This window comes from Nerophis ophidion, linkage group LG08, assembly GCF_033978795.1.
Source record: "Nerophis ophidion isolate RoL-2023_Sa linkage group LG08, RoL_Noph_v1.0, whole genome shotgun sequence".
Classification (NCBI taxonomy): Eukaryota; Metazoa; Chordata; class Actinopteri; order Syngnathiformes; family Syngnathidae; genus Nerophis; species Nerophis ophidion.
In genome coordinates, this window is record NC_084618.1 from 2,347,625 (window position 1) to 2,363,545 (window position 15,921).

The 15,921-nt window shown below is 37.5% G+C and overlaps 1 protein-coding gene across 2 annotated transcripts in view; it reads left to right on the top strand.

The window, feature by feature from the left end:
• Positions 1-15,921, top strand: part of LOC133557194 (rab GTPase-activating protein 1) — a 125,899-nt gene that overhangs the window by 73,582 nt on the left and 36,396 nt on the right. For both annotated transcript variants that reach the window (XM_061907470.1, XM_061907471.1), the window contains one exon: positions 5,474-5,587. In XM_061907470.1, the coding sequence (XP_061763454.1) occupies positions 5,474-5,587 (114 nt within the window). The remainder of the gene's footprint in view (positions 1-5,473; positions 5,588-15,921) is intronic.

Sequence of the window (15,921 nt, forward strand, 5' to 3'; positions counted from 1 at the left end):
CATGTGCGGTTACATGTACTGTTACATGAACGTTAGATGTACTGCTACATGTGTGGTTACATGTACTGTTAAAAGTACTGTTACATGTATTGTTACATGTACTGTTAGATGCAATGTTACATGTACTGCTACATGTGCAGTTACATGTGCGGTTACATGCACTGTTACATGAACGTTAGATTTACTGCTACATGTACTGTTACATGTATGATTAGATGTACTGCTACATGTGCGGTTACATGTACTTTTAAAAGTACTGTTAGATGTACTGTTACATGTACTGTTACATGTGCGGTTACATGAACAGTTAAAAGTACTGTTAGATGTACTATTACATGTACTTCTGCAATATAGTGCTACATGCACTGTTACATGTGCGGTTACATGAACAGTTAAAAGTACTGTTAGATGTACTGTTACATGTACTTCTGCAATATAGTGCTACATGCACTGTTACATGTGCGGTTACATGAACAGTTAAAAGTACTGTTAGATGTACTGTTACATGTACTTCTGCAATATAGTGCTACATGCACTGTTACATGTGCGGTTACATGAACTGTTACATGTACGGTTAGGTGTACTGCTACATGTACTGCTACATGTGCAGTTACATGTGCGGTTACATGCACTGTTACATGCACAGTTAGGTGTACTGCTACACGTACTGTTAGAAGTACTGTTAAAAGTTATCATATGAACAGTTAGCAAGTGCTATATAAGACTGTGATGTACGGAGCTACGAAATTGTCTAAAAAAGTGTTCGCGCTAACGTTAGCATGCTAGCACGTAGCTAGCCTTGCACTTCCGTCCTGCGTGGTGAGACGCGGGACATGTTTGTCCTGTCGTGTCAGCAGCCCGGCTGCAGTAATGATGTGGCGCTGGCACAAACATGGATGCTTATCACTTGCTGGCTGGCTTGTACACTTCCCACACGGTGTTGACATCATGGATCCATAGTCTTCTTACTTCTTCTCCTTCCTGCCTTTCTTCTGCCGCACGCTTTATTTTCATCCGACCCACTTCCCCTCTGGAAGTGGCCGCCGCACTTTTGAGGAAAGGCCCGGCAAAACAAAGAGCAAAGCTTAATTAGCTGCGGGGTAACGAGCGAGGTGAAGCCTTCCTCCACGTCAGAGGAGGACTGCTCTTTGGAGAAAAGAAAGACTGGACCGGAGCATGTTCAAAGAGCAGCTTGTGTCATGGCTGACCATGTTGTAGGTTCTTCACCATGACTAGGGAAGCTTGTTTGGATCAGGCCATATAGGTAAATGCTGCGCTGAATATTCTCGCAAGTACAACTAATGGTCAACTTATTTTGGTTGGCCCTCAGATGGCTACTAGACCGCTGCCTATTTGTATATTCATGTTATTCACATGTGAATAATGCTGTATAATAGACTGTATTTATATTATTCACATGTGAATAATGCTGTATAATAGACTGTATTTATGTTATTCACATGTGAATAATGCTGTATAATAGACTGTATTTATGTTATTCACATGTGAATAATGCTGTATAATAGACTGTATTTATATCATTCACACGTGAATAATGCTGTATAAGAGACTGTATTTATGTTATTCACATGTGAATAATGCTGTATAATAGACTGTATTTATATTATTCACATGTGAATAATGCTGTATAATAGACTGTATTTATATTATTCACATGTGAATAATGCTGTATTATAGACTGTATTTATATTATTCACATGTGAATAATGCTGTATAATAGACTGTATTTATGTTATTCAGATGTAAATAATGCTGTATAACAGACTGTATTTATATTATTCACATGTGAATAATGCTGTATAATAGACTGTATTTATGTTATTCACATGTGAATAATTCTGTATAATAGACTATATTATTCACATGTGAATAATGCTGTATGATAGACTGTATTTAGGTTATTCACATGTGAATAATGCTGTATAATAGACTGTATTTATGTTATTCACATGTGAATGATGCTTTGTAATAGACTGTATTTATGTTATTCACATGTGAATAATGCTGTATAATAGACTGTATTTATGTTATTCACATGTGAATAATGCTGTATAATAGACTGTATTTATGTTATTCACATGTGAATAATGCTGTATAATAGACTGTATTTAGGTTATTCACATGTGAATAATGCTGTATAATGGACTGTATTTATATTATTCACATGTGAATAATGCTGTATAATAGACTGTATTTAGGTTATTCACATGTGAATAATGCTGTATAATAGACTGTATTTATGTTATTCACATGTGAATAATGCTGTATAATAGACTGTATTTATGTTATTCACATGTGAATAATGCTGTATAATAGACTGTATTTAGGTTATTCACATGTGAATAATGCTGTATGATAGACTGTATTTATATTATTCACATGTGAATAATGCTGTGTAATAGACTGTATTTATGTTATTCACATGTGAATAATGCTGTGTAATAGACTGTATTTATGTTATTCACATGTGAATAATGCTGTATAATAGACTGTATTTATGTTATTCACATGTGAATAATGCTGTATAATAGACTGTATTTATGTTATTCACATGTGAATAATGCTGTATAATAGACTGTATTTATGTTATTCACATGTGAATAATGCTGTATAATAGACTGTATTTAGGTTATTCACATGTGGATAATGCTGTATAATAGACTGTATTTATGTTATTCACATGTGAATAATGCTGTATAATAGACTGTATTTATGTTATTCACATGTGAATAATGCTGTATAATAGACTGTATTTAGGTTATTCACATGTGAATAATGCTGTATAATGGACTGTATTTATATTATTCACATGTGAATAATGCTGTATAATAGACTGTATTTAGGTTATTCACATGTGAATAATGCTGTATAATAGACTGTATTTATGTTATTCACATGTGAATAATGCTGTGTAATAGACTGTATTTATGTTATTCACATGTGAATAATGCTGTATAATAGACTGTATTTATGTTATTCACATGTGAATAATGCTGTATAATAGAGTGTATTTATGTTATTCACATGTGAATAATGCTGTATGATGGACTGTATTTATGTTATTTACATGTGAATAATGCTGTATAATAGACTGTATTTATGTTATTCACATGTGAATAATGCTGTATAATAGACTGTATTTATGTTATTCACATGTGAATAATGCTGTATAATAGACTGTATTTAGGTTATTCACATGTGAATAATGCTGTATAATGGACTGTATTTATATTATTCACATGTGAATAATGCTGTATAATAGACTGTATTTAGGTTATTCACATGTGAATAATGCTGTATAATAGACTGTATTTATGTTATTCACATGTGAATAATGCTGTGTAATAGACTGTATTTATGTTATTCACATGTGAATAATGCTGTATAATAGACTGTATTTATGTTATTCACATGTGAATAATGCTGTATAATAGAGTGTATTTATGTTATTCACATGTGAATAATGCTGTATGATAGACTGTATTTATGTTATTTACATGTGAATAATGCTGTATAATAGACTGTATTTATGTTATTCACATGTGAATAATGCTGTATAATAGACTGTATTTATGTTATTCACATGTGAATAATGCTGTATAATAGACTGTATTTATATTATTCACATGTGAATGATTATGTATAATAGACTGTATTTATATTATTCACATGTGAATAATGCTGTATAATAGACTGTATTTATATTATTCACATGTGAATGATTATGTATAACAGACTGTATTTATGTTATTCACATGTGAATAATGCTGTATAATAGACTTTATGTTATTCACATGTGAATAATGCTGTATAATAGAGTGTATTTATGTTATTCACATGTGAATAATGCTGTATGATAGACTGTATTTATGTTATTCACATGTGAATAATGCTGTATAATAGACTGTATTTATGTTATTCACATGTGAATAATGCTGTATAATAGACTGTATTTATGTTATTTACATGTGAATAATGCTGTATAATAGACTATTTTTATTATTCACATGTGAATAATGCTTTATAATAGACTGTATTTATGTTATTCACATGTGAATAATGCTGTATAATAGACTGTATTTATGTTATTCACATGTGAATAATGCTGTATAATAGACTGTATTTATGTTATTCACATGTGAATAATGCTGTATAATAAACTGTATTTATGTTATTCACATGTGAATAATGCTGTATAATAGACTGTATTTATGTTATTCACATGTGAATAATGCTGTATAATAGACTGTATTTATGTTATTCACATGTGAATAATGCTGTATAATAGACTATATTATTCACATGTGAATAATGCTGTATAATAGACTATATTATTCACATGTGAATAATGCTGTATGATAGACTGTATTTAGGTTATTCACATGTGAATAATGCTGTATAATAGACTGTATTTATGTTATTCACATGTGAATAATGCTGTATAATAGACTGTATTTATGTTATTCACATGTGAATAATGCTGTATAATAGACTATATTATTCACATGTGAATAATGCTGTATAATAGACTATATTATTCACATGTGAATAATGCTGTATGATAGACTGTATTTATGTTATTCACATGTGAATAATGCTGTATAATAGACTGTATTTATGTTATTCACATGTGAATAATGCTGTATAATAGACTATTTATATTATTCACATGTGAATAATGCTGTATGATAGACTGTATTTAGGTTATTCACATGTGAATAATGCTGTATAATAGACTGTATTTATATTATTTACATGTGAATAATGCTGTATAATAGACTGTATTTATATTATTCACATTTAAATAATGCTGTATAATAGACTGTATTTATATTATTCACATGTGAATAATGCTGTGTAATAGACTGTATTTATGTTATTCACATGTGAATAATGCTGTATAATAGACTGTATTTATGTTATTCACATGTGAATAATGCTGTGTAATAGACTGTATTTATATTATTCACATGTGAATAATGCTGTATAATAGGTTTAACAGGTAGATGGAAAAGAGAAATATATGTTGCTACTAAAGAAGACATTGGGTGACTTATTTAGTTGCAGCAAAAACACTATTTGACAGTAAGCCAATAAGTCAAAATGAAGAATGATGTGTTTAGAAGCACATCACTTAGGAGAAGGATGGCCATTACACATGAACAGTAGACATAAAAAAAGAAGGAGGGAAAAAAACTAATCATTTACCTCACATCCTCTTATTTTTTCCAACTCATCACATTAACGAAGCTGTCTTTTCCCACACAAAACCAAACCCCCTGAATGCAACAGGAGAGTGACCATATTACACTGACTTGTGTTCTCCCCTGTTGAACTTTAACCTTCAGAGACCTTAACTATATGACTGTGCTAAGTACTTGTGTTATTACTGCAGTATTAAGGCGGCAACAATGACTTCATCAAAAGTGGGATTTGTCTTCCTTCCTACCAGGAATCCCCGCAGGACAGCGCCATCACTCGGGACATCAACAGGACCTTCCCGGCTCATGACTACTTCAAAGACACCGGAGGGGACGGACAGGACTCACTCTATAAGATCTGCAAGGTGTGTTATCACACACACACACACACACACACACACACACACACACACACACTGTCAACATTATGCAGGCGTGTTGATGGAACAGCCATGCTTCATTGAGCCCTAAGGGGGAATTGGGAGTGCAACTAGTTTTATTTGTATTTACTTTGTAAAAGTCAGGAGGACGCTCTATTGGATGAAAGCATGGCTTTATAAAGGAATCTGTGTTTCCAAATTCATTCAAAAATATCTGACTGCTGCAATTTTGCCACCATCTTGTGAACAACACCAGCAAATCAGGCCAGTGAGCATGAATTCTGGTTAGATGTGAAGATTGCACAGCAACTACTTATATGACCCAATCCAAACAACCTTCCCTAGTCATGGCGCAGGGAAAAAACAAAACAACCGAAACAAAAAGGCAACACAAGTGGTCAACTTTTGCAGATATTATTAGAGAAATATCCAAGCACAAGGCATCATTTAAAATGACATCCATTTAAATCCCCCGCAATGCATGATGGGACAATGTACAATACTCCCTCCACACTTTTTGGCACATTTGGGTCCATTACCAGGACTTCTGTTTTGTTTGATCAGCCGTTTTACTGCCGTGTCACTGACAATTAAGCTATATAAATAAACATTTACAAAATATTTTTGTATAATTACCTCATTTCACAACGTATTTATCTGCGGCTTACAGTCCGGTGCGGCTAATTTATGGAAACATAGTTTATTCTTTTAAAATTTAGTGGGTGTGGCTTATATGCGCTCCAAAGTCCGTAAAATAAAATAAATAGGAATATTGCTTTGCAGCCTCAACAAAAGTCTGTATTTAAGTAGAGGTGTGTAGACCATATCAACTCTTATACTCTACTGAATCATCAAAAATTAATTCATAATTTAAAAAAAATAGTGTTTTTTTAATGATTTAAACCTTTTTCTTTTTAAATAATCAATTTTTAAACTTTTTTTTTAAGCCATTTCATGCAACCAGAATGATATTTTCTTATCTGCAACCTGTTTTGAAAAAGTTTCATTATAATTATTATACCAAATAATACATTGCAAGAATCAGTTTTAACTGAGAACTTGATTCGGAATCGAATCATCACCCCAGGAATCGGAATCGGATCGAATGAAATCACAGTTCCTGCTGGATATCAAACAAACGTTGCAAAGTGGTGATAGATCAAGATTCTTTTTATCAACAAGACGAAACAACAACAACAACAACGAGCTGCTGTCCTCTGTATGCGCCGCTTTGCCAACACACACACACAGAAGTCACTTTGGCGCCCTCAACAACAATCAGAAATCACAAAAGACCTAACTTTAACAACCATACTGCGACAATAACAACCATTTTAAAAAGTAAAATCCACTGAAGATCCATCTTGTTAGTCATCCACAAGCTTCTGCTTGAATTTTTCACCACTCCTCAAATGATTATTATCTTGTAATCTTAACAAAAAATATATGATTTGCACATAAAGTTGTAATATTACAATAAAGAACATAATTGTATGCAAAGAAATTTGTAATGTTAGGGAAAAAACTGAATATTCGTTGAGTAAAGTTGTAATATTACCAAACAAAATCAGATTTTATGCGATTAAAGTAATAATAAGCTGACAATACCATTGATAAGAGGACTGCTGTGGTAAATGTTAAATGTCATGTACAAACCCCGTTTCCATATGAGTTGGGAAATTGTGTTAGATGTAAATATAAACAGAATACAATGATTTGCAAATCCTTTTCAAGCCATATTCAGTTGAATATGCTACAAAGACAACATATTTCATGTTCAAACTCATAAACTTTATTTTTTTTTGCAAATAATCATTAACTTTAGAATTTGATGCCAGCAACAGGTGACAAAGAAGTTGGGAAAGGTGGCAATAAATACTGATAAATTTGAGGAATGCTCATCAAACACTTATTTGGAACATTCCACAGGTGTGCAGGCTAATTGGGAACAGGTGGGTGCCATGATTGGCTATAAAAGCAGCTTCCATGAAATGTTAAGTAATTCACAAACAAGGATGGGGCGAGGGGTGTATTATTAGTGCCCAAGGCATGGGTAACTTACACATCTGTGAAGGCAGCATTAATGCTGAAAGGTCCATACAGGTATTGGAGCAACATATGTTGTCATCCAAGCAACATTATCATGGACGCCCCTGCTTATTTCAGCAAGACAAGTGTTACAACAGTGTGGCTTTGTAAAAAAAGAGGGTGGGCACTTTCCTGGCCCGCCTGCAGTCCAGACCTGTCTCCAATCAAAAATGTGTGGCGCATTATGAAACGTACTGTAAAATACGACAATAAGACCCCGGACTGTTGAAGGACTGAAGCTCTACATAAAACAAGAATGGGAAAGATTTCCACTTTCAAAGCTTCAACAATTAGTTTCCTCAGTTCCCAAACGTTTATTGAGTGTTGTTAAAAGAAAAGGTGATGTAACACAGTGGTGAACATGCCCTTTCCCAACTACTTTGGCACGTGTTGCAGCCATGAAATTCTAAGTTAATTATTATTTGCAAAAAAAAAATGTTTATGAGTTTGAACATGAAATATGTTGTCTTTGTAGCATATTCAACTGAATATGGCTTGAAAAGGATTGGCAAATCATTGTATTCTGTTTATATTTACATCTAACACAATTTCCCAACTCATATGGAAACAGGGTTTGTGGTAATATTACAAAGAAAAGTGAATGTGATGCAAATATTCATTGACTTTCTTCTCCGGGCCAGCAGACACGCCCAGACAAGAAACTACTTTTCATAAAATCAATCTTGATTTCACCACAAAATCATTTTGCCTGAATAAAATGTGTGATATTTCATGCACAACTCTGCTAGTAGGAGATTATTTTGGGGGTACAAAAGATCAAACACTGTAAGGATAAAACAAATATTGTGTGTTGAAATAAAGAGGCGTGTGAAATGTAAAATATCACGTCAGTTTGCTCCTTGCCTTGACATATTCTCCTGCCTAATAGTCCTTTCCTCTCACGCAGTTCTCACGTTATTTATTATGCATGCATGGCTGCAGCTCCTCAGGTGTGTCAATTATTCACTCCTGCATGCACCCTGTGGTGCTCACCAGGACAAATACACATCTGCTATTTTATTCCGAATTTTCTCATTCCCTTTTTCTTTCCCGTGCGTGCATGAGTGTGTCTGCCAAACTAGTCGATTTTCAAACAAGCTGACATGCAGACAGTAAAACTACATCACAATTTTATACTAATATAACATATTAACATTCAAAGTATGCTTGTTTTTCTCTAAACTGATAAAGAAAAACAAAGTGATGGCAGGGGAGAGAGCAAAAAGCAGACTCCAATGTTTTTGGTTAAACATTAGGGAAAGGCAGTAATACAGCATCAATCACAAGAGACACCCATTGGGAGAGTAGCCTTTGACCAAAGGAGCTTTTCTTTTTTTTGCTAAACTAATAAATGAAAACAGCAACGTGAGGACACATGTTGGGATGGTGTTTTGGAATTGTTCCTAGTCAATAAAAAAACATTTTGAATAAACTGAAGTCTTTTCAACATTGCCAGTATTTGAGGCCTTAAGTAACATTGGTTTTATTGGAGCAAGTATCTCTCACTTGGAGGGAAGAACAAAAGACAGAAAGATGGAGAATCAATCAATCAATCAATCAATGTTTATTTATATAGCCCCAAATCACAAATGTCTCAAAGGACTGCACAAATCATTACGACTACAACATCCTCGGAAGAACCCACAAAAGGGCAAGGAATTCACATCCAGTGGGACGCCAGTGACAATGCTGACTATGAGAAACCTTGGAGAGGACCTCAGATGTGGGCAACCCCCCCCCTCTAGGGGACCGAAAGCAATGGATGTCGAGCGGGTCTAACATGATACTGTGAAAGTTCAATCCATAGTGGCTCCAACACAGCAGCGAGAGTCCCGTCCACAGGAAACCATCTCAAGCGGATCAGCAGCGTAGAGACGTCCCCAACCGATACAGGCGAGCGGTCCATCCTGGGTCCCGACGAGCGGTCCATCCTGGGTCTCGACTCTGGACAGCCAGTACTTCATCCATGGTCATCGGACCGGACCCCCTCCACAAGGGAGGGGGGGACATAGGAGAAAGAAAAGAAGCGGCAGATCAACTGGTCTAAAAAGGAGGTCTATTTAAAGGCTAGAGTATACAGATGAGTTTTAAGGTGAGACTTAAATGCTTCTACTGAGGTAGCATCTCGAACTGTTACCTGGAGGGCATTCCAGAGTACTGGAGCCCGAAAGGAAAACGCTCTATAGCCCGCAGACTTTTTTTGAGCTCTAGGAATCACTAATAAGCCGGAGTCTTATTATAAACAAAGGGAGCAAAAAGTGGAAAGGCAGTAATACAGCATCGATCACAAGAGACACCCATTTGGAGAGTAGCCTTTGACCAACACAGGTTTTTTGCTCAAATGATAAAGAAAAACAACAATGTGATGGCACATATAGGGATGGTGTTTTGGGATTGTTCCCACTTAATGACGAAACCTTTTGAGAAAACTAAGGTATTTTCAGTATTGCCAGTATTTGAGGCCAAAAATAAAATTGGTTTTATTGGAGCATGTCTCTTCTGCTTGGAGGGAAGAACAAAAGCGAGAAGGACAAAAAAAACTTCCAGACTCTTGGGGAGGGAGCAAAAAGCAGACTTGAATGTTTTTGGTTAAACATTGGGGAAAGGCAGCAATACAGCATCAATCACCAAATACACCCATTGGGAGAGTAGACCTCGAACAAAATAGGTGTTTTGCTAAAATGATAAAGAAAAACAACAATTGCTTATGCATGTATTATATTTGTGTTGATGTTCTTCTGTCTTCATTGATGCAGGTGTCAGTGTGTTGATGTTCTTCTGTCTTCATTGATGCAGGTGTCAGTGTGTTGATGTTCTTCTGTCTTCATTGATGCAGGTGTCAGTGTGTTGATGTTCTTCTGTCTTCATTGATGCAGGTGTCAGTGTGTTGATGTTCTTCTGTCTTCATTGATGCAGGTGTCAGTGTGTTGATGTTCTTCTGTCTTCATTGATGCAGGTGTCAGTGTGTTGATGTTCTTCCTTCCTAATTGATGCAGGTGTCAGTGTGTTGATGTTCTTCCTTCCTAATTGATGCAGGTGTCAGTGTGTTGATGTTCTTCCTTCCTAATTGATGCAGGTGTCAGTGTGTTGATGTTCTTCCTTCCTAATTGATGCAGGTGTCAGTGTGTTGATGTTCTTCCTTCCTAATTGATGCAGGTGTCAGTGTGTTGATGTTCTTCTGTCTTCATTGATGCAGGTGTCAGTGTGTTGATGTTCTTCTGTCTTCATTGATGCAGGTGTCAGTGTGTTGATGTTCTTCATTGATGCAGGTCTCAGTGTGTTGATGTTCTTCTGTCTTCATTGATGCAGGTGTCAGTGTGTTGATGTTCTTCTGTCTTCATTGATGCAGGTGTCAGTGTGTTGATGTTCTTCCTTCCTAATTGATGCAGGTGTCAGTGTGTTGATGTTCTTCCTTCCTAATTGATGCAGGTGTCAGTGTGTTGATGTTCTTCCTTCCTAATTGATGCAGGTGTCAGTGTGTTGATGTTCTTCCTTCCTAATTGATGCAGGTGTCAGTGTGTTGATGTTCTTCCTTCCTAATTGATGCAGGTGTCAGTGTGTTGATGTTCTTCTGTCTTCATTGATGCAGGTGTCAGTGTGTTGATGTTCTTCTGTCTTCATTGATGCAGGTGTCAGTGTGTTGATGTTCTTCTGTCTTCATTGATGCAGGTGTCAGTGTGTTGATGTTCTTCTGTCTTCATTGATGCAGGTGTCAGTGTGTTGATGTTCTTCTGTCTTCATTGATGCAGGTGTCAGTGTGTTGATGTTCTTCTGTCTTCATTGATGCAGGTGTCAGTGTGTTGATGTTCTTCTGTCTTCATTGATGCAGGTGTCAGTGTGTTGATGTTCTTCTGTCTTCATTGATGCAGGTGTCAGTGTGTTGATGTTCTTCTGTCTTCATTGATGCAGGTGTCAGTGTGTTGATGTTCTTCTGTCTTCATTGATGCAGGTGTCAGTGTGTTGATGTTCTTCTGTCTTCATTGATGCAGGTGTCAGTGTGTTGATGTTCTTCTGTCTTCATTGATGCAGGTGTCAGTGTGTTGATGTTCTTCCTTCCTAATTGATGCAGGTGTCAGTGTGTTGATATTCTTCCTTCCTAATTGATGCAGGTGTCAGTGTGTTGATGTTCTTCCTTCCTAATTGATGCAGGTGTCAGTGTGTTGATGTTCTTCCTTCCTAATTGATGCAGGTGTCAGTGTGTTGATGTTCTTCCTTCCTAATTGATGCAGGTGTCAGTGTGTTGATGTTCTTCCTTCCTAATTGATGCAGGTGTCAGTGTGTTGATGTTCTTCTGTCTTCATTGATGCAGGTGTCAGTGTGTTGATGTTCTTCTGTCTTCATTGATGCAGGTGTCAGTGTGTTGATGTTCTTCTGTCTTCATTGATGCAGGTGTCAGTGTGTTGATGTTCTTCTGTCTTCATTGATGCAGGTCTCAGTGTGTTGATGTTCTTCTGTCTTCATTGATGCAGGTGTCAGTGTGTTGATGTTCTTCTGTCTTCATTGATGCAGGTGTCAGTGTGTTGATGTTCTTCCTTCCTAATTGATGCAGGTGTCAGTGTGTTGATGTTCTTCCTTCCTAATTGATGCAGGTGTCAGTGTGTTGATGTTCTTCCTTCCTAATTGATGCAGGTGTCAGTGTGTTGATGTTCTTCCTTCCTAATTGATGCAGGTGTCAGTGTGTTGATGTTCTTCCTTCCTAATTGATGCAGGTGTCAGTGTGTTGATGTTCTTCTGTCTTCATTGATGCAGGTGTCAGTGTGTTGATGTTCTTCTGTCTTCATTGATGCAGGTGTCAGTGTGTTGATGTTCTTCTGTCTTCATTGATGCAGGTGTCAGTGTGTTGATGTTCTTCTGTCTTCATTGATGCAGGTGTCAGTGTGTTGATGTTCTTCTGTCTTCATTGATGCAGGTGTCAGTGTGTTGATGTTCTTCTGTCTTCATTGATGCAGGTGTCAGTGTGTTGATGTTCTTCCTTCCTAATTGATGCAGGTGTCAGTGTGTTGATATTCTTCCTTCCTAATTGATGCAGGTGTCAGTGTGTTGATGTTCTTCCTTCCTAATTGATGCAGGTGTCAGTGTGTTGATGTTCTTCCTTCCTAATTGATGCAGGTGTCAGTGTGTTGATGTTCTTCCTTCCTAATTGATGCAGGTGTCAGTGTGTTGATGTTCTTCCTTCCTAATTGATGCAGGTGTCAGTGTGTTGATGTTCTTCTGTCTTCATTGATGCAGGTGTCAGTGTGTTGATGTTCTTCTGTCTTCATTGATGCAGGTGTCAGTGTGTTGATGTTCTTCTGTCTTCATTGATGCAGGTGTCAGTGTGTTGATGTTCTTCTGTCTTCATTGATGCAGGTCTCAGTGTGTTGATGTTCTTCTGTCTTCATTGATGCAGGTGTCAGTGTGTTGATGTTCTTCTGTCTTCATTGATGCAGGTGTCAGTGTGTTGATGTTCTTCTGTCTTCATTGATGCAGGTGTCAGTGTGTTGATGTTCTTCCTTCCTAATTGATGCAGGTGTCAGTGTGTTGATGTTCTTCCTTCCTAATTGATGCAGGTGTCAGTGTGTTGATGTTCTTCCTTCCTAATTGATGCAGGTGTCAGTGTGTTGATGTTCTTCCTTCCTAATTGATGCAGGTGTCAGTGTGTTGATGTTCTTCTGTCTTCATTGATGCAGGTGTCAGTGTGTTGATGTTCTTCTGTCTTCATTGATGCAGGTGTCAGTGTGTTGATGTTCTTCTGTCTTCATTGATGCAGGTGTCAGTGTGTTGATGTTCTTCTGTCTTCATTGATGCAGGTGTCAGTGTGTTGATGTTCTTCTGTCTTCATTGATGCAGGTGTCAGTGTGTTGATGTTCTTCTGTCTTCATTGATGCAGGTGTCAGTGTGTTGATGTTCTTCCTTCCTAATTGATGCAGGTGTCAGTGTGTTGATGTTCTTCCTTCCTAATTGATGCAGGTGTCAGTGTGTTGATGTTCTTCTGTCTTCATTGATGCAGGTGTCAGTGTGTTGATGTTCTTTCTTCCTAATTGATGCAGGTGTCAGTGTGTTGATGTTCTTCCTTCCTAATTGATGCAGGTGTCAGTGTGTTGATGTTCTTCCTTCCTAATTGATGCAGGTGACAGTGTGTTGATGTTCTTCTGTCTTCATTGATGCAGGTGTCAGTGTGTTGATGTTCTTCTGTCTTCATTGATGCAGGTGTCAGTGTGTTGATGTTCTTCCTTCCTAATTGATGCAGGTGTCAGTGTGTTGATGTTCTTCCTTCCTAATTGATGCAGGTGACAGTGTGTTGATGTTCTTCTGTCTTCATTGATGCAGGTGTCAGTGTGTTGATGTTCTTCCCTCCTAATTGATGCAGGTGTCAGTGTGTTGATGTTCTTCTGTCTTCATTGATGCAGGTGTCAGTGTGTTGATGTTCTTCCTTCCTAATTGATGCAGGTGTCAGTGTGTTGATGTTCTTGCTTCCTATTTGATGCAGGTGTCAGTGTGTTGATGTTCTTGCTTCCTATTTGATGCAGGTGTCAGTGTGTTGATGTTCTTCTGTCTTCATTGATGCAGGTGTCAGTGTGTTGATGTTCTTGCTTCCTATTTGATGCAGGTGTCAGTGTGTTGATGTTCTTCCGTCTTCATTGATGCAGGTGTCAGTGTGTTGATGTTCTTCCTTCCTAATTGATGCAGGTGTCAGTGTGTTGATGTTCTTGCTTCCTATTTGATGCAGGTGTCAGTGTGTTGATGTTCTTGCTTCCTAATTGATGCAGGTGTCAGTGTGTTGATGTTCTTCCCTCCTAATTGATGCAGGTGTCAGTGTGTTGATGTTCTTCCCTCCTAATTGATGCAGGTGTCAGTGTGTTGATGTTCTTCCCTCCTAATTGATGCAGGTGTCAGTGTGTTGATGTTCTTCCCTCCTAATTGATGCAGGTGTCAGTGTGTTGATGTTCTTCTGTCTTCATTGATGCAGGTGTCAGTGTGTTGATGTTCTTGCTTCCTATTTGATGCAGGTGTCAGTGTGTTGATGTTCTTGCTTCCTATTTGATGCAGGTGTCAGTGTGTTGATGTTCTTGCTTCCTAATTGATGCAGGTGTCAGTGTGTTGATGTTCTTCCTTCCTAATTGATGCAGGTGACAGTGTGTTGATGTTCTTCTGTCTTCATTGATGCAGGTGTCAGTGTGTTGATGTTCTTCTGTCTTCATTGATGCAGGTGTCAGTGTGTTAATGTTCTTCCTTCCTAATTGATGCAGGTGTCAGTGTGTTGATGTTCTTCCTTCCTAATTGATGCAGGTGACAGTGTGTTGATGTTCTTCTGTCTTCATTGATGCAGGTGTCAGTGTGTTGATGTTCTTCCCTCCTAATTGATGCAGGTGTCAGTGTGTTGATGTTCTTCCCTCCTAATTGATGCAGGTGTCAGTGTGTTGATGTTCTTCTGTCTTCATTGATGCAGGTGTCAGTGTGTTGATGTTCTTCCCTCCTAATTGATGCAGGTGTCAGTGTGTTGATGTTCTTCCTTCCTAATTGATGCAGGTGTCAGTGTGTTGATGTTCTTCCCTCCTAATTGATGCAGGTGTCAGTGTGTTGATGTTCTTCCCTCCTAATTGATGCAGGTGTCAGTGTGTTGATGTGCTTCTGTCTTCATTGATGCAGGTGTCAGTGTGTTGATGTTCTTCTGTCTTCATTGATGCAGGTGTCAGTGTGTTGATGTTCTTCTGTCTTCATTGATGCAGGTGTCAGTGTGTTGATGTTCTTCTGTCTTCATTGATGCAGGTGTCAGTGTGTTGATGTTCTTCCCTCCTAATGTGGCGGAATAGCTCGGTTGGTAGAGTGGCCGTGCCAGCAACTTGAGAGTTGCAGGTTCGATTCCTGCTTGTGCCATCCTAGTCACTGCCGTTGTGTCCTTGGGCAAGACACTTTACCCACCTGCTCCCAGTGCCACCCACACTGGTTTAAATGTAACTTAGATATTGGGTTTCACTATGTAAAGCGCTTTGAGTCACTTGAGAAAAGCGCTATATAAATATAATTCACTTCACAATTCACTAATTGATGCAGGTGTCAGTGTGTTGATGTTCTTCTGTCTTCATTGATGCAGGTGTCAGTGTGTTGATGTTCTTCTGTCTTCATTGATGCAGGTGTCAGTGTGTTGATGTTCTTGCTTCCTATTTGATGCAGGTGTCAGTGTGTTGATGTTCTTGCTTCCTAATTGATGCAGGTGTCAGTGTGTTGATGTTCTTCCCTCCTAATTGATG